The 19,404-nt window shown below is 48.9% G+C and overlaps 1 protein-coding gene across 4 annotated transcripts in view; it reads left to right on the forward strand.

The window, feature by feature from the left end:
• The first annotated feature begins 1,886 nt into the window (after nt 1–1,886).
• Nucleotides 1,887–19,404, forward strand: part of LOC144158417 (putative thiopurine S-methyltransferase) — a 68,698-nt gene continuing 51,180 nt past the window's right edge. For 3 of the 4 annotated variants that reach the window (XM_077689293.1, XM_077689294.1, XM_077689291.1), the window contains exon 1: nt 1,887–2,149. Coding sequence is in view for 1 of the 4 variants with exons in the window: in XM_077689292.1 (XP_077545418.1) it covers nt 10,856–12,379 (1,524 nt within the window). In the remaining 3 variants the exon portion in view is untranslated. Of the gene's footprint in view, nt 2,150–10,528; nt 12,539–19,404 lie in introns of those variants that run through there. The other variant, XM_077689292.1, reaches the window with a different exon arrangement.

Raw genomic sequence — 19,404 nt, forward strand, 5'->3', positions numbered from 1 at the left:
GAAAATTTACCATAAGAGTTCCTACAATATTGTCACGAAGCCAAGGACGACGCAGTTGTCTTTAATTAGAAACAAGTTTATTGGAGCGAACTTGTGCTCCCCTAACGACTCAAAAGAATACAGAGGCGGCGAAGCAGCGGTCAACAAAGTGACTAGCACAGGCGAGTGTCTTCGAATGAATGCCGCGGCGTCTGCTCTGCAGGCTTTTATCTCTCGGCGCAAGTGTTTCTGGAACCTTCGATTCACAGCCAGAGCATTGTAGATCCCAGAGGATCCCAGAGTTGTGTGAAATCTTATAAATCTTCTTTTTACGTTCGCTTAAAAAATACCAAAACTTTTGGGGGCCCTCTTTTAAGAAATTGGGTCAGTAGAATTAAAATAGTAACTTTTGGCTTGGCCACTATCTTTTGCAAGCGCAGAACGGACTTCGTAAAGTTGGGAGGGGGCAGAGCGCTTATACCGCAACCGCTTGTCTTTACGATTTAAGTGAATAATCTTTCGATTGATCCAGGGGGTGAATTAGTTCGTTTTATTAGTCTTGGTGGGTAAGAAATGGTCTAGGAAAAAATAACATGTTTTTGAAAGTGTTCCAAGGTACAGATAGATTAGCGCGATCAAAGTTTACAAGTTGGGCTTTGAGATAATCATGAACTGCCTCGTCATTGGTGCGTGCGAAATATTTGATTTTATTAATACTGAACAGCCTATTCATATGCTTGCAACTTATGCAGCAGTGAATTCTACTAAACGGTGACTAAAGTACTGGTGGAAACAAAGCAGGAAAGAAGTCGATAAAGCGCCATCACAGCCGAGACACCGGTAGGGCAGAATTAAAGCGAAATAACAATTGTGCGTTAGATAAATTTAATTAAGTGCATAGCGTAGGCGAGATGGGGCATGCCGTCTTCCCGACTCGAAGGGAAGGCCATTGATGATGATGATGATGATGATGATCATTATCATCGTCAGTACAAAACATGGTACAAAATGGCGAATAGGGCAAGATAGGGCCGTTTTCCTATAGTAAAAAAAAGTTTCTATTTATGCTATAAATAAGCAGGTTAAGTGACTTCGTTATTAATTCTTAGAGACCACGAAATGTGATCTTTGTGTAACATTTAAGAACGAATGCAGGAGTTGTTCGCTCAGGAAATATTTGCACGGACGCTGATTTGTCATTGTAACACTTTGTGTATACTGTGTCACTATTCGCGTAAGCGCCTAGCCAAACCAAGTTGCACTAACAGTGAAAATACTGGATAAAATGCGGAAAAAAGACGGGCCGTCCCGTCCGTCCTTTCTGTTTCGCGCATTTTATCGCACAGAGTATCCGCCCCGCAGATTGCGAGGCAGTGAAAAATTACGAAGTGAACATCATCCGAAGATCGTGGATCGTGTTCCGATCGCCTGCTCAACTCGTGGTTTGGAGCCAAATATAGGAAGCGACTTATTCGGCTGACCGGCACTTCCAGTTGACTTTTCAGTGTTTTTTTTTTTCATCATTTAACCCTGTTACAAGGGCACGTGCTGCGGCCGTTGCAGAAGGATTCACTGGTTTCACCACTATAAAGTTGTGCCGGCGCAGTTAAAAAGTGTTCACTGGCTTGCGTAGTAACTGGATAAATTATGGTACTGGGCCAGACAAAAAAAAACATAGTTTAATCATAAATGTCAGCTAGCTCTGGCGATGTTTCTCCTATTCGATCTTCATTCGAGCACGACCCAGCTCACATAAGCCACCAAATTTGAGCCGTCTTATACAACCCATAATCGCTTACGCTTACAGCGCCAACCTGTGGTAGTGGCAACCTCTAGCGCTAGCGCTGAATTTTTCGTGCGTGCGTGCAGCGCACCGTATATATTTTGTCTACAAGTCGCGCCTTCGAGCAACAACGGTTACTTTCGTTTGCACGCGTTCTTATCGGGAATACTCTGTTTCTCGATTTTCCCACGCAGCCGGTAATGCGTATTGACAAGCGATGGTGCAAGCGTTTCCTCCGCGCGGTGACTCACGCCACGATATCCCCGCTGTGTGGGCACCGCCTCCTCTGACTGGATGAAAAACGTGCCTGCAAGAGGTGCAGTCGGGCCCAGAGGAGTCGGCGCTAGGCACGAATCAGACTGCCGGTTGTATATGTGACCTACTTCGGTGAGTACATTTTCGCATTTGTTTTCGCACTTTTGTGCGTCTGGTTGGTTGACCGCGCAATACGAGCGAAAGTCTGAGCGGAAAGCCCACGCGCAGCGCGCACCCCGGGTCGTGGTGTGCGTCGTCTGCTGTGAAGTTTTAGCCCTTCTCTCTTTTAGTTGCAAGAGTGCAATAGTACTCGGAAGCTTGTGGGCAGTTCAGGATGAAAAAAATTGAAAGCAAAAATACATAGCTGTTGTGCAGTAGTTCTTTTCATCCTGAAATGACAAATCGAAGAGGCCTCATGCCTCTGATCGTCTGCATGTATTAGAAGCGTGAGCTGAAGTGCGCATAAGGGCAGTAAGTCTTTCTCTCTAACAGCGTGTGTTACTGCCGAGGTTGTCATTTAAAAAACATTCTTTAAAAGACGACAATCTTTCTTGGACTGCTTAAACGCAGAAATTTTGGTCTGTCTGTCCGTGACTCGATTCAGCCACCAGGCCAAAGTGAAACAGACAGCCAAATATTTGTAAAGGTCCAAGTCCGTTAGCAATGTTCATACTTGTAAACATTGTTGAACAAAACATTACGCAGATATAAGGCAGAAAATCAATACATAAGTGATATTTGCAGTGTTCCTTCATTACAAAATTCATGGATGCTTGGTTTTTGCGATAGCAAATGAAATACTACATCAACTGCAGAAACAAACAAACAAACAAACAAACAAAAACCACTGCGTCGCTTGCTTTTTCCCACGCTACTATAGCTGCCGAGGGCATTTTAAGAAATCGAACGGCAACTGTAACGAAAGGTTCCACTAGATAGGTTCCACGTTCCGCTTGGAACGCTAATAAGGTGCCTCGATTGTCGCGCGTCTCCGCCGTACGGCAGCGCTGGCATCGAGGCACCCGACCTGGAGCAGGGGAACGCGGTAAATTTAAATTGACTTGAGCAAACCTCAAGCGTGTTATATTGGGATGAACGAGACGCGAGAGGAACAACATGAGAGGTGAGCGGGAAAGAGAAGGGAGGCCTTTACTTCGCAGGGGCGCCAGTCGACTATCGTCCTTCGTCGGCATTTGCAACGAAAGGAGCAGATGCGCGGTCATTTTTAGCATAGCACTTTAGTATAGCAAAATAGCACTTTTAGAGGCGAAGCACGTTAAGGCCGAGGCTTGTTTGGCGTCCGTGCACGGCACAGCACTGTGTAAATCGAAACATCTGTGAACAAAAGGTTCACAAGAGGTTAACAAGAACAAAATAAAAGGTTCACAAAAGGTTAGGGAAAGAGAGAGAGAGAGAGAGAGAGAGAGAAAACTTTTATTTCTGGCGAGGCTTATAGTCTTAGCGAGTGTCCCTTGGGTAGGGAAGGCGTGCGAGGTAATCTTGAGCCCTAGTGGTGGTCAGCAGCTGTAGCTCGGGTGAGGAGCTCCCGGTCACCTCCAGCCAGGTAGTGGGAGGGTTGGGTAAACAGAGCGGGGTAAAAGGGAGCATTCCCAAATGGCGTGTGGCGTGGTATCTCGATCGCCACATGCCGGGCAGTCTGGGTGGGGATACAATGTGGGATAGATGTGGTGGAGGACGTGTCTGGTGCGGAGGGAATGGGTTTGTAATTGTCGCCATAATAGTGTAGAGGGAGGGACGTGTGAGGGGTAGGTAGTTCTAGCCGATGTAGGCGGTAGTGTGTGGTAAGGTCATTGGTAAGCAAAGGTTCGCGGGAGTTTCGTGCGCCGTGATGCGAGACGTCCATTTCTGGGGCTCGGTAAATCAGTCCTCGAGCGTCCAGGTGAGCCGTTTTTCCGCACCGCCAAAGCCCACGTGGCCGGGGTTCCAGTAGATGATTATAGTTTGGTCGGGAGGAGGGCGGGATAGAAGAATTTGGCGAGCAGGGAAGGAGATGTGTCTCTGCGCGAAATTTCGTACGGCCGTCTTAGAATCGGAGAATATGTGAGATGGGGGCGGTTGGTGTGTTATGGCCGACAGTGCTCCTGGAGAGCCGTGCTGCGCATGCGCGAGGAGCATTGGATTGGATTGAAATGGATTGAATTAAATTGGATTGTATTGAATTGAAAATTGTTTTAGCAGCAGTAATCTCTCTCACTGGTAATTTACGGTAAGAACGATCCCCAGTACTTCGCCCGCTCGTCATGATTCACTTCGTGGAGATGCGTGAACTTTTTTTGTTGACCTTACACAGAGCGTTGCAACAATAAATGAGCGTCTTTTAAGATTTATGTGGCCGGGACAAGCGAATGACTTGATTGCGCGCAGACTTTTAAAGAAGGTCGCAGCTGACGTTATATTATTTGTGATCGCGTGCTGCCACCGTGTTGCTTCAGTTTTAACAACATAGCTGTTTAAGCTTTTAGTTACTTCGTTTAATGTTACCGGGAAAAAAAGGCCAAGAAAAAATACCGAGCGCGCGTAAGCGTGCGCCTCGGGAGGAGCGCCCGACGTCGGTCAGCTCGACCTTCGCGAACACACTGCCCAGCGTTCGTGCGGTGATCTCTCGCGGGCTGTTCTCTTCGTCAGTTCGCGTGCATTCGCGCCTGAAGTGGGGAGCACAGACGAGACGCCGAGTTCGCGAAGCCGGTTGCAGCGGGTTCTAGCGCGTGCTAACGCGGTCCACTTTGGGAGAGATGTGAAAGGCTGCAAACAAAACGATCCGGGCCTGCCAGTCATGGAGAAATTTAAGCGGCAAATTTGAAAATCCATGTGAGGTGCAACAGCCGCGTCTCCGACGAAGGAATAGGGCCCGCCAGCGCTGCTGTTTCTCCAGCCTTGCACCAATAGTGCAAGCTGTTCATTTTGGTGGAATACAGAAGCGCTCAAAAAACAAGGACGAAGGAAGAAGTAGACAGCACGGCGCTTTGCATTCGTTCTTCCTTCTTCCTTCGTCCTTGTTTTTTGAGCGCTTCTGTATTCCACCAAAATGAACACATACCAACTAGCCCAACTTTCCGTTCTTCTGCAGTGCAAGCTGTACCATTTTTTGTTGGAAATTTTAGAGAGACCTGTTTTCGTCTTAGGGTCAGCCTAATTAGCCTTTTTAGGGCTTTGTTACATATAAATGTTAGAAAAGAATTATTTTTTTTCTCCCATTTGCGAAAACTTGTTTTTATTCGGTAGCTAGAAATCAGGTGCAGCGATACCGCATGGGTTACTTTAAAAGACAATACACCATAACTTAAAAACTTCGTGTAAAATCTGAGGTGCATAAGTTGTTTGTAAACAAAAATCTTCGGAACACGTCTACTTTCCCACGCCCTTTTTGTGCTTCATGCTTTGATGAACTGCAGGGTTCAAACTGCAGCTTTCAACATGCAGTAGTGGAGAGGGCTACGGGTTACTTAGCGCGGAAATTGCAAGTAGAGGTGTTTATTTTCCCTTTTCCCTAGAAAGACAGCCGACGCAGCTGCGGAAATGGCACCGCCGTGGAGCGCCAACTACATCCAAATACGACAGCGCAGTATATTTAAGAAGGACGCCTTTAATGGTACAAACTGAAACTCTTTTTAATTAACAGACTGACGACTCTACACGAACTGGTCGAAGCCTCATCTTCCTTCTACTGCCCCTCTCCTCGAGAACCTGCGAAAATCAGCACTGCCGAGCCACCTCCGCCCCGATATATCCGCTCCCACCACAAAGCCTTTTCCCCGAGCGTATCCACGAGATGTGTCACGAGCAAGGAGTAGAGATATCGCACACAATTGCGGCCTCCGATTATAACTTTTCGAGATTGTCAATGCTGAGTTCGACCTTCGTTTGGCGAATTTCTTCTTAAACAGGATGTCACGCCTCACTCCATTGTCCCCTCTCGCAGCCTGAAAGGAATTCCTGCATTTTGCGCTTTTCGCACCACATTGTCTCACAAAGTCAGGACTATATAGAAAATACCCACGTCCTCCCCTTTCCCGATCGGCGTCCAGCAGTTCGGCTAGCATCTTAGCAATTATGAGGGCGTCGCGCGTAGCGCCTAATGATAATGCTATTGCGTAGTCCAAACACGCCTGAGTGTGTGACGTACAAGCTCTTGCCGGCCTAACTTGCAGTTGTCTGCTCTACCCTCTCAGCGAGATGCGTATTAGTCGAGGGTTAAACCGAAAAGATCGTGCACGGCTAATATAGAAACACAATTTCAAGTCAATGCAGCTTGTGTAGTCTTCTGCCCCCTTTCACACCACCGCCCCCACCTAGCTGTTGCCAGGGTGGGAATAATCTTTAATTGAACCAGAAAAAAAGCAAGCTTAAAAGCTTGCTAAGCCAAAGGCGAGGATGGCGTCTTGCTTCCACGGGAAAAGCGACTTGCAATAGTCCCTGTAGCCTTCGCACTTGCATCATAGGCTCTCAGTGGCCGGTACTTTTCCATGAATGGCGCTCTAATTCATAATCGGCAGCACGTTGGACAGTACTAATTTGTGCGTCATCGTTTGTGGGGCACCAAGGACGACTCTTAGGAGGAGGGGTAAACTTTATTACAGCGATCGCCTTATAGGTGCTGATATCTGGGCACCCGCCTTGCGGGGGTTTCCTCTAGTCAGGGATATACCGTGGCCTGCGGTGACCACCAGGGACCCCCTTTACCAGGCTACGCTAATGGGATTGGTCGGGGCTAATCAGCTGTGCCACCCACTGCTAGTACGTGGGTTGGGGATTAGGAGTAAGGGACGCAGTTTGTAGAGCGAGAGCAAAAAAAAAAGAGACCGAAAACACTAATTTGACGTCATTCAAAGCGCCTGTACGTGGCAGGGTTGAGTGTTTTGTCCGTCATCGGTTATTGCGTTTCATTTTCTCGGTAACATTATCTTTCCACTCCCAGTAAGGCTGATCTACTTACTTTATCGGAAACGTTGCGCCTCTTGAACCTCACCCATTTTGTTGCGTGCTGATGAATACTAGAAGATACCAAGCCTGCTTTGCCGTAGAGTGGTCCGTGCTTATCTTTGCGCTCATACTTTCGTTCCAGCGCTCATCAGCGCGAATCGATATCTACGACACGTTTTTATCACTTGTCCTGTTGTTTGCCTGTACACTTGTAACACATACGTTTCGGCTCCTAGTGCGCTGGGCGTCGCTTCGAAGTCATCTTTCTCGTCATAACCAAACAAGTACCCGGGGTTCCCGCCGGGGTTCAATAGAAGGGAGAAAATGGTCAAAAAATGGCGGCAACTCTCTTCAATCTCTCTAGGAGTATAAACCCTTGCAGTAGGTTTCCGACAGAGATAACAAAGATACTTCGGTCAGTAACTCGGTCGATGCCTTATTCTAGAGTTAGTATAGAAACGCCAAGAGGGTAACGTCTGCGGCAATGAGGCTTTGGTCTGTAAACGCATTTTCACTCATTTTGTTGAATTTGTAAAAGCTTATTCCTGTTCAGAACACAAAAAATAAATTAAATTGTTTTAACGACCTCTGCGTCTCGCGGTTTTCGAAATTGTGCTTTCACGTTGCGATTGTTTCCTGTTGCGATGCAGGACTGTTGACTTGGACAGGATAATACCATCATGGGCGTCGGCAGGATTTGTCTTGAGGGAGGCACACCCATTCTATCGCAATGGGAGAGTGAGAAGGCATGGGGGAGGGTGCAAGTGCTGGGGTTTCGTGGGGGTGGGTGGGGGGTGGGGGGGCAAGTGCCCCTTTTTGCACACTATTTCCGACGCCCACGGATAATACACTATAACATTTAATCGTTAGAAGGTCCATCGATCCGAACGTTTATCGTACATTTGTGTGTGCGCGCTTGTGTGCACGGACTTGTTCTGTGTCCTTGCCAGGTTCTCCGAAAGAGATATTCACCATCAAATTTTTTCTGCCTGCGCCCGCGTCTGACACGTGACAATAAGATCCATTATCTAATATTGCGTGGTTGTAACTTCCTTGTTCTTTTTTTCTTGGTGACGGCAGCTGCTTTTTCTGCTTGGAAATGGACAAGTACAAATAAGAAATTTTCTCGTCGTCCTGTTTGTTTGACATCTCTTTTTGCGCCGTATGGCATGCAGCTTCACTTTTCAGCATGCGAATCGAAGGCTCTCCTTTCGCAGGCTCTCCTTCAGCGCGATTCCTCGGAATGTGCCAGTTGTGAAACTGCGCCTGTTAATGTAACAACCACGTATATTTCCTCAATTTTGGCAGTTGAGTTATAGCTGAGTTTCGGGCGGGACGCGTGTGGTTTAAAAACAAAAACTGTGGTGGATTCCTCTGTCGTAGGAATCAGTCAAACCCAAAAGTGAAATGTGCAGCGAAATCTGCAGCTGAGCATGATTTTCGGGTCGGCGGCTGTCTTGTGGGTGTGCTTGGCGAGCGACGTCCTGCTGGCGGGTCGCTTCGGCAAAAGGTGTACTGGCGTCATTCACCTGACGGATATGACGTCAGCGAAACCTTGGTGTATCCCGGCATGAAACACTGCCGTGTTAAAATATAAAACCCGACAACGAACAACCCGAAGCATAACATACTCTTTAGTACTAAAGGATGCTTCCCCGCAAGAAGACCCTGTGTGCAGGGGTGCACCCTTTTTAGGCCGCTTGCTTCGTTGTATAGGCGTCACTTCCGTGGCGGATATGACGTCAGCGAAACCTTGGTGTATCCCGGCATGAAACACTGCCGTGTTAAAATATAAAACCCGAAAACGAACAACCCGAAGCATAACATACTCTTTAGTACTAAAGGATGCTTCCCCGCAAGAAGACCCTGTGTGCAGGGGTGCACCCTTTTTAGGCCGCTTGCTTCGTTGTATAGGCGTCACTTCCGTGACGGATATGACGTCAGCGAAATCTTCGTGTATCCGGAAATAAAACACTTTCGTGTAAAAAGGTCTGACAGCTGCAGAAGAATTCTTGCATGATTTTTCAGTGGTCGTGAAACTTATTTATAAGAGCGAAATACACGTCCTTTTGACGATTTTGATAATGTCAGGCGATTTGGTTGCTGTGTTGAAAATTCAGGTGGCAACTGACGGCACCTTTCGAGGACACCGGAAAGCCTTCGTTATATGATCACTGCGATTTTTAATTGCCTGTGGTGATTTGGCGCACACTGTTATGGGTCCAACAGCAACTGCGCTGTTATAACACAGATTTCGAGCAATAGAGGCGTCCATTTCGCGGAGAGTTGACTCACAAAGCGCAATGGCAACAGCGCTTCTGGACATTTGAAGTTAACGGACGAAAGGAAAATAACAAGTACAATCAAAAACCCGAATGCTTGTAGCACTGAACAGTAATCCACATAGTTGTGAGTGCTCAATTTATATTAGAGCGAAAGATCTACAACGCTGCACCGCTTTTCTGGTGGAGGCGAAAAGCAAAAACGCCCGCGTGTACGAGATTTCGGCGCACGTTAAAGATCCCCAGGCGGTCAAAATTAATTCGGAGGCCTCCTCCTCTACGGCGTGCCTCAAAGTCCAGGTATAGCTTCTACACGTTAAGCCCTGAAATCAATAAAGCAGTCAACCTGCTGCGCTACACCTTTCAAGGTCATTTATCGCGGTGTAAGTGGCCTTCAGCTGTCGGCGGGAAAGCTGAGCCTTTTTTTCTTAGCGCTTTGTTTACTCGCAGCCTCGCTTCAGCGGTACCACGCTACTAGGCAGGGGGGAAACGGCTGCTTCGCCTGCGCTTGGTCGCTCAGTCTCTCCGTCGATTGCGCTCCGGCTGCGTGGTCAGTGCGTGGCCTTCAGTGCAAGCGAAGGGGCGATTGATCCAATCAACCAGTAAATACAGTTAGACTGCAAGCTGCCAAATCTCAAGCAAAGGCAAACTCTCACAAAACACTGTGTGCATAGTCTGCTTTCACTCGTGATTGTAACTGGGTTTGAAAGTGTTCAACCTGAGCAGTGTTTTTATTCTGCCACGCTCTTGACCGCAGCTCGAATAAAGTATTTTTGTGTGCTGTTTGTAATTGGATAATTAGTACTTTCCACGTACAGTGGTCGTCAAATGAAACGCGAACACGAAAATGTGAACCAGAACGTGCAAAATTGAAAAATACTCTTCGTGAGTTTATATAATGGCACGCTATTTTCATATTTGGAAATCCACATTTCCCAACTTTGTTTTTGTAACTAAACCACGCGCCATTTTCGCTTGCATGGAAAGAAATCGCACTATTTGTGTTTTCAGGTTCATATTTTCGGGTTCGCATTTCATTTCATGACCACTGTACATTTTGACGCGAGCCACGTATGGAGTGCAAGAAATCGTTTATCCAACTCTCCTATACAGAGAAACGTTCCTAAGATTTTGTTGAGAAAGCAGCTCGCAGTGCAATGTTCGAATTCAGTTCGCTACGTTATCGTCGTGCATTGGTCGCTTTAGTTAGTGCAGTTTCGATCAGCCTTGTTTGTTGCCTAGTCTTACAAATCAATGAATTCCTTTTTTCTTTTGTATTTGCACACAGATCTGTCCGCACGCGCCGATCTCCACAAGTGTATGCCACGAGTGCGCCTTTAAGAAGCAACAAGAATTTGATACAATTTTGGGAAACACTGCTGTGCTTCCGTACAGTGTGCGTCGCCGGTTCCTGTGAAGCGAATTCACTGATACAACAGACTGGAGGCATTGATAGCGGGGCTGTTCTTTCTTAACAGGATTCTTGCTTTAGATACCAAAAGTCGGTCAGTGTACGCGACAGGTTCGCCTGGCGCAACGCATTGATAACGAAAGATCGCCAATCAAGTCTTACGTTGGTAAACTGCAGGACAGAAAACTTCGTTTCGTTTCAAGCATGTCCGAAGTAACCAGCAAAGACATCGGGATTGAAGAAGCCGTCGTGAGCGAGTTTTTGAAGAAAGGGCTTCAAGGACCTCGCTACTCCATTGCTGCAAGCCACGAAGAAGATCCCTCTTCAGGTCCGGGTGGCGACATTAAAACAAGGTCCTTAACACTCGAGTACGGAGACAAGCTTTCGGTTGAGGAGGGCCGCATTCTCCGACATATTCTGGTAACGAACCCTTCGGTGAAGAAGCTTACTATTTGGGAAGTTTCTCTGAGCGTCTTTAGGACTGTTTTTGAAGACTTAGAGGAACCGTTGTCGCTCGAAGAACTGGTTGTTTTGAACATAGACTTTGAGGGTCAGAATTTCTGCCTGAGGCTTTCGGGAATTTTTAGAAACCTGTGTGTCTTGGATCTTAGGGGAGGCAGCCAACCTTCTCGCAACACCTCCGACGATGGTGGTGGCTTGGCGAGCAGCATTGCTGACCTGCTGCGGGATAACACGACCCTCCAAGAGTTAAGCCTGTGGTGTGATGAGCTTGGCGACGCAGGATGTTCGGTGCTTGCCAAAGCCCTCACAACAAATGACACCTTGAAAAAGCTTCACATCGTAGACGAGACGCTGACTTCCAAGACAGTGGTTGCCTTCGCGGAAACCCTAGTGGTAAATTCCGCGCTAGAGAAAGTGGATATCTTCGAAGTTGACATGAGTGAGGGAGACGTGTCCTTTTTGTTCGAGGAGGACAAGTACGCGAACACCTTCAAGCGGCTTTATATCTTGTGGAGACAAAAGTTTCTACCGCAGCTCACGATGCTCCTCCGGGAAGACAGGCATTGTTCGGATGTGTCCGTGGACGTGACGGAATCGGTGCACGCTGACGTCCTGCAGGACTTCCTCGACGCCGTGGCAAAAAGCAAGACGGTGCGCATGCTCCACTTCTACCCGAGTGGTAAGACGTTCGACGCGCTCGCCGATGGTCTGGTGTCCGTACTGAGCCGCACCACGACCATAACGCAGATCCAGAACCTCATGCAGGCTGAAGAAGATGGCAAAGCTCTTGTCAAGGTCCTCAGCGCCCTCAAGGATAACAACACGGTGACAGACTTCATGATGATGGTGGAAATATTGAGTCCCGAAATCTGCAGGTCTTTGTCTGAAGTGCTGGCCACGAACAAAACTTTATCTAGTGTGAGCATCTGCGAGTATTACGGAATTCTCCCCGAACAGCTGCGTGTTATCCTTGAGGGGCTCAGGTGTAACTACACGGTTACGCACCTTATGGTGGCGTGGGATCCTGATGACGTGGAGGGAGTAGCGGAAATGGAAGAGCTGCTGGAGAGGAACCGTGGCCTCCTTAACAAGGCAGCCCAGTTCGTGAAGGAAGGCGGTGACGCCACTGACGTGGAAGGCGCCGATGCATTGAAGAAAGTTCGCTCATCCCCGCGTCTCGTCGAGAAGCTGCAAGAGGTTACCGGGAAGGGAAAAGAAGCAGTACTGGACGATATTGCCGCGGCAGTCACTCGGGTTCCTTGCTAAATATCAACGGAGAGCAGCCTTATAAACTACGGGAGCTTGTACAGATATATCGCCGTGTGCTACAGCGACAATGTGTGACATTGCAATGGTAATACAATGCCAGAGATGTTGGCAATAAAATACTTGTCCAAGGACTTGTGCAGTACATCGTCGCGTCATAGCGGTGCTTTACATGGTGCGACAGGCATTAGTTGTTTCGCAGAGGCATGCGCAGACATACTCACACTAGCGGGCCCGACCGCTGGCACATACCAAAGTAAACTGTCACAACCGGGAAGGTAGGAATGAGGGCAGTGGTCATAGACTACTTTGTGTGCAAACAAATTTTAATTTTTTAAATATTGGCCAAAGCTGGAAAACCTGTAACTTTCGGGTAGGACCCGAGCACACAATCTTTTAAGTAAAGTGTACTACGGTGTTGTTACAAACCAAGGTACCGAAGCGGCTCTATACTTCCCTACAATTCCTGATCTATTTATGTTGATTCGACAATTCGGACTGAAAGGGACCTTCTTTTGAACGCCATGGATGAGAATTCGAGCGTCTAATGCTTGTGCTACACAGAAAAGTTTAAATGAAGGTTGACTATTTATTTGCAAACGTGCGTAATAAATTGTCATGGGGCACTCGATGGACGAGACAGAAAAAAGCCTTTATTGGAGGCAAAGCAGGACATAGGCATGTTCGCAGAAGCGGGTTAAAGAATGGCGTAAGCTGAAGAGGTTTTGTCGTGGGTCTTCTGGGAGAAGAAGGAGTCTTGTGGGTGCACTGTAAAAGGATTTACGCCTTTTTGTGTATAACTGACATTCTTACACCCGTTCAAACAACGAAGAAAAGAAGGGGTGTCATAATGAATAACACACCCTTTAAAACGATGTAGTGTCGTTTTGCTGAGGTGTAAGGGTGTTAATTTTAAGCGGAAAACATTTTAAAAGGTGTTTTCCAGTGTTTTTCTTTTCTGTAGGGTATAAGGTCGTTAGTTATAGAGAGCGAGAATTTCCCATAAGGGTTTAAATAATTTTGCTGGGTATCGCGTTAGGAAGAAGGAAGCAGATCCGCCGTTCCAATCTGTTCCAACAAGACAGCGTGTTTGAAGGAATTCGGGAGTCCTCCGAAACGTATGTGTAGCACAGGTGTCTCGGATGTGGGAAACTGTCGACTGGCCTGGAAGCCCTTCATACTACCTGCGACATGAAGACCGCCGGTACCGATGCACATCGCCTTTATTGCAGTGTGCGGACCTGAAACGCTATATTATTCATGTCTAAACGGGCTTTGTCGGGAAACATATCATGTTTCTGCCCATTTACACGGGAATAGAGAGCCGCGAGGGCGGCCAGGGCTGAGTTTATTCATTTCTTGAGGCGTCCCACGGGTGTTGTTTTAAGGCGAGAACCTAATAAACATTTACTCTCTCTCTTAGATGCCCCATTCTGCAAAAAACCGTGGTTGTTGTCGTTCGGTGAAAAAATGGCCGCCGCTGTAAACAGTACTAAATGAATAAAAAACACGTGCTATCTCCTGGGATTCAAACCCACACTGTAAAATATATTAAACCCTTTTTATCTATAACTAGGACCTTTACACCCTATCAAAAACAAAGAAAAACACCATTTGAAGGGGTGTGATAGCCGAAAAAACATCCTTCTAGAGGGTGTGTTCTTATGTTACTAGGGTGTACGGGTGATATACACGGCAAAACACCCTAAAGGGTGTTTTCTTTTGTTTTTTATTCCAGGATGTAAGGGTGTTTGTTAAGTTCGGGCCCCTAATTTAATAATGAAAGCCGGCGGTGGCTCATGTATTGGCGTTGCCTCCGTTTGTAGCTGCCATGCTGAGTTCCTTTCATGCAGCCGCAGGGACGCGAAGTTGAGGGACGCTGAGTGCATGCTTTATGTTCCTTCATTTTGTGTGGCAAAAGACGGGGGTGCTAGCCCGAGTTCCTTTGTTGCGTTGTTATGCGGTCAGCTCGACCGGGCGGTATCAGGGAACGGCGGATGGGTGCACAGCAGTGAAAACAGTTCCGGCGCGGGCTTCCCTCTCGGACAGCGCGCATGCCGCTTTTAAGTGCAATGCACTTCTTAAGCGACCCTGAACCTGCGTCCACCGGCGATATCCGCGCACGTGGAGATGGGCGCGCGCTGCCTGGCCGCTGACATGGCACATACCCACGTGGGGGATTGGCCAGGAATCTCCTCGTCTTCCTTGGCAACGGGGGGAGATGGGCGCGCGCTGCCTGGCCGCTGACATGGCACATACCCACGTGGGGGATTGGCCAGGAATCGGGCGTGAGAAGGGCTAATGCACCCGCTTAAAGGAGTACTGACACGAAATTTCAAAGCTGAGATCCGCTCTAGCAATCAAGTACAACGACAACACAAATAGGTGTCTGTGAATAAATGCATCTTTCTTTCTTTGTAGTTGTGTGTGTGTGTGTGATCTCTCTTTCGCGAACATTACCGAACCGCGCAAATTCAACTCGTGCATTCGCACTTTCACATTCTTCCCCTCGGGGAAATGCGGGGAATTTTTTTATGGCTTGCCGACATTGGGAAGTGGCTCGGTCATTCGTCAAGGTGGACGAGCTGACGGGAAGCGAATGGATGCCGTCTCTTAAGCCCCGTGTACGAGTTGAGTTGACTGGCGGGTTCAGCTTACCTCGACGCGTCCGAGTTTATATGAACCCTGTCCAAAGAATCGAGGTGAGGGGAGCGGCGGGGTTCCCGGAAAAGGGGCTACCGTATTTTCGCGATTGTAACGCGCACCCTCTTTTGCTAAAAGGTAGCTTAATATTTGTGTGCGCGTTACAATCGGGCTCAAAACCGAAATAGGCTTTAAAGCGGCCAACAGCATTGCCATGTGCAACGGACACGAAGTACTCGCAAAATCCAACTCAATCCAATAAAAACAATCCGTCAACACCACGTGAGTGAATTTCGGCGCACTGATTCCTCAATGGCATGCCGCATACCCTGGTCAGCTGTTGCACATTTTTTTGTGCTTCTGCTTAGCCCCTAACGCTTAGAATTATGAAGAACAAGGCACTTGAAATCGCAAGCAACTTCAGTGTTCCCCGCTATAACTTTATTTCCAGCAGCAGCTGGATAAGTAACCTTGTGAAGCACAATTCATTTTTGGCTTCCAGAGCTGCATGCCGAATAAAATCTCCCTCTTCCAGGTACGTGGTGGCATGTCTTTTCCATCTGCGCAGTACCGTCAGTGTCACTTTTTTTTTCGAATTTTCCTGCGCGAAGTTACCCGCGCGTTACGATTGGGGGCGCGTTAGAACCGCGCAAATACGGTATTCTGCTCCCTGCGGCCCGCCGACTCAGCCCGACGAGTGAGCTAACCCACCCCCTGCCTCCGAGTTGACTGGACTCGCCGCGACGGCTCTCTGACCCACCCCGTCCGCTTATACATGGGGGTGTCGAGTCCAAAAAACCTGTTTATTTCGACTCAACGCGCCCTCGTCGGGTCAATGTAAACGGGGCTAATGAGGGAGTCGTGGCTAATCCCCTCCCCAGACTAAGGGACGCCGCTGCCCGCCGCCTGACTCGCGGGAAGAAAGAGCTGCTCCAAACCCAGACGAGCATTCTCGAGGCGAATGACCCACAGACGAACAGCACCAACGCCGGCTTCGCAAATCCTCAAAGACTACGCCGCGCGCCTTAAAGTGCCAGGTGGCAAGTCGAGGACACTGTAAGATGGTAGCCGCGCGAAGACCGCTCTAAGCGTTCGGCTTTGGCTTTGAGCAGGTGTCGCCCGCTTAACGTAATGGTTCGACCACTCCGCGTGGTCATCTGCCACTTTGGGTGGCAGATGTCTTGTATTTGCTTGTCGGTTGCAATAGCGTGCGCGGGAAACGCACTATGAGTGCATGAGAGCGAGTGTTGGGTCATGTGACCGCAGGGGGGGACATGTTTAGGATTGCTGGTTCTTGTGGCCAATCCGTGGTCCATATGAATCATCCTGAAAAGGGTTTTCGCTCTTTCTTGAACGCCCCCCTTTGGAGGCGTGGTTTTTGGTGTCAAAACCAGAGTGTTGGGTTTTGTCCGGGGTCGGTCGGTCAGTCGGTCGTGAGGGATCTAGTTCAGTATAGATATTGGCCGAACAGGGTGCTGCGGGCAGAGTGACAATGTAACCGCCATTCAGTCCTGATGTAAATACTTGGAGTAATGTAAATAGTGTAAATAAACCTAATATCCAGCAAGAAGGACAGTACTCATCCCTCACCTTCTTCAAGCATCGGACGTCGGTCATTGGAGCGAGTCGAGATCGTCCTCCCGGCTCGAGCACCAAAAGAACCTCATTATTTCGTCTTCATCGTTCACCAAGAAGATGGAGAGGCGAAATATAACTGTGTTGGTTATAGAGAGTGAGAGAATAAACTTTCGCTGAGCCCATTTCAGGTGACGCTCGCAGGCGTCAGACGGGGTGGAACCCTATTCACGAGTCCCATATGAGTCCAATAGCTCCTGGCCCCTGGACGCGAGCTCTTGCTGCGTCGACAGGTCGGGGCTGGACATCAAGATCTCCCATCGCTTGGGTAGGGGGGGAAGGGGAAGGGGGAGGGAAGGTAGAGGATTCCTGAGCTCAGTACACTCCGCCAGTATGTGCGGCAGGGTGCCTTCCGTCTTTTTGCAGAACGGACAGATGGGGTCGTGTTCTGCCGGGAACATCTTGTGCAATAAAGCTGGGTGCGCCAGTGACCCCGCTTGTGCGCGGCGCACTATTGTTTGTTGCTTGCGGTCGAGTTGCTGGTGTGGCACGGGAAGCCTGCACCTGGCGCTCCTGTACAGCGTGGTAATCTCGCGGTAGCTCGTAACTGGGTGCGGTAGCTCCGACTCGTCCTCGGCCCGGTCTGCTAGTTCGCGGGCGTAGTGGTCGGCGAGGACGTTGCCTTCCACTGTCGAGTGTGCCGGAACCCACACGAGCTCTACGTCTCGTCCCGGTGGGCTGCGCTTTGCGAGAATTGCTATGGCCGCGTGGGAGACGATTCCCTTGCGGTAGTTGCCGTAAGCCCTCTTGGAATCTGTGACGGTCGTATGCACGTCTCCGTGCGTGAGGGCGAGAGCGATGGCCATCTCTTCTGCTTGGCTGGCATCTGTCGTCCGTAGCGACGCGCTGGTCACCAGCTTGTCGATGGTCGTGACGGCGGCCACTGCTTTGCTGCTGTGCTGGGGAAGTGAGGCGTCCATGTAGAGGACCCGGGGGTCTGCTTCCAGCTGTCGGGCGAGGGCCTGTGCCCGCGCGGCACGCCTCTCGTCGTTCCTGCCGGCCTGCATATTGCGCGGCAGGGGCTTGGTCTTAAGCGCTTCCCTCCACGGCGGAGGTAGAGGGTGCTTGGGTATCTGTGGTTCGATGGGCCAACCAATCTTCCGAAGGACTGCTCGGCCGTGCTCAGTCTGGCTCAGTCGCACTCTCTGGTTGGAATGATGAGCCTCTATGAGCTCGTCTACCGTATTATGTGCCCCCATGTCCAGCAGCTTCTGCGTAGAGAGTGACTTACACTGCATGTTTTCACAGTGGCAGAGCGATGCGCTACCACTGGTTTTCCAGAACGTTGCCAGCGGTAGAGCAGAAGTAATTGTTCCTTTCTTCAGGCACATACGCACGTGGGGAATTGGCAAAGAACCGGGAACTTTGAGGGGTGATGTGCCCTCTTCACAAAGTTATCAAAACTACGACTTCTCAAGCCGATTCCTTACAACTCTCCCGAGCTCTGGAGGCGCGCCCTGTCCAGCTCATCTCTGTCCGACCAGTTTCGGCTGGTGGAGCGGGCTGTAGCGGCTGGAAAGGCATATGGGGTCCACTGAGGACTTCACCTCCTGAAGAGTCCACGCAACCTTTTCCCCCAATAAAGATGTTTATCCTCCTCCTCCTACGACTTGAAAACACAGAAGTTGTAGTGTGCCGCGTGACACCTTAACATGACGGCACGTGACAAGAAAAAAACGAAGCTGTACGCAGCCTTCACGACCATCACGCAAGTCCACGATTGCAGCCGATTTGCCTCTTCGTTGCCGCAACGACCTTTACTTCCTCATTGTAGTTATAAGGGTGAGCTTCCTTCATTTTTTTGGAACTAATAACCATTGGACATCACCTTGGAGGGGCGTACACTATGACGCATCCTTCTCGTTCCGGGCAAGTATTGCCACGATTACGGCGAATGCTATGACGTGTCTTTCTCCTTCCTAGCAAGTGTTAACACGATTACGGCGAACGCTGAGTTATTTTTGGGGGGGAGTTGGGGGGGGGGCAGTCTTGGCCGATCTCCCTGAGTGGTCATGCTTGACTTGACAAACGTGCGCCGGGGACGCAGGGCGGTCGTTGCAAGGTACGCATACACAAGCGCTCGGCATTTTCTTGGTATTTTTGACTGCGGAGAGGAAAAATTATGATTTGCTAAACAGCTTCCCTGCTAAAAAAAGGGAAGGAAAGAAACATGCAAATACGAGGTAGCGGTAAAGAATCCTCTAATAAGTATCGCCAGGCCTTCGCCCTCAAAGCACGTAAACACAGTTACATGCCCCAGGAACTTGTGTCCATTTCCTGCGGTGTTTTTAAAGCGAAAGCTTTCTTAGAGCGCCAACGGCGTCCTCTCAAAAAAAGAAAAGAAAAAGGATTGCTTTTCTTGAGATGGCTTTTTCTGCTGGCCTCCGGCATTGTGTACTATGTCAATAAAGTTCATTGTTCATTGTTCATATCATTGTTGGTCGAGCGAAAAGCTCTGATAAGATCTTTGGGCACACGGCGCGTGCGTGAAATAGGCCTCCCATTTATGCCGAAACGGCTTCTTGAAAATTGGGACAGAGAATGGTTCGATATAAGGCAATATACGAATGGATCATGACGAAGGACCGAACAGTATGTCTTTATCTCATAATTACCACGTACTTGGTATGCGTTAAGACCGTTCGTAGATAGATGCGTTTACTTAGTGCGCGAAAAATCGCCGCGTGGACTCGTTCTTCGTTTGCGATTTGGGTCTTCGAAGATTCGACGATCGATTGGACGCCATT

This window comes from Haemaphysalis longicornis, unplaced genomic scaffold (genome assembly GCF_048455015.1).
Source record: "Haemaphysalis longicornis isolate Haplotype H1 unplaced genomic scaffold, Haemaphysalis longicornis Haplotype H1 scaffold_10, whole genome shotgun sequence".
NCBI classification, from domain to species: domain Eukaryota; kingdom Metazoa; phylum Arthropoda; class Arachnida; order Ixodida; family Ixodidae; genus Haemaphysalis; species Haemaphysalis longicornis.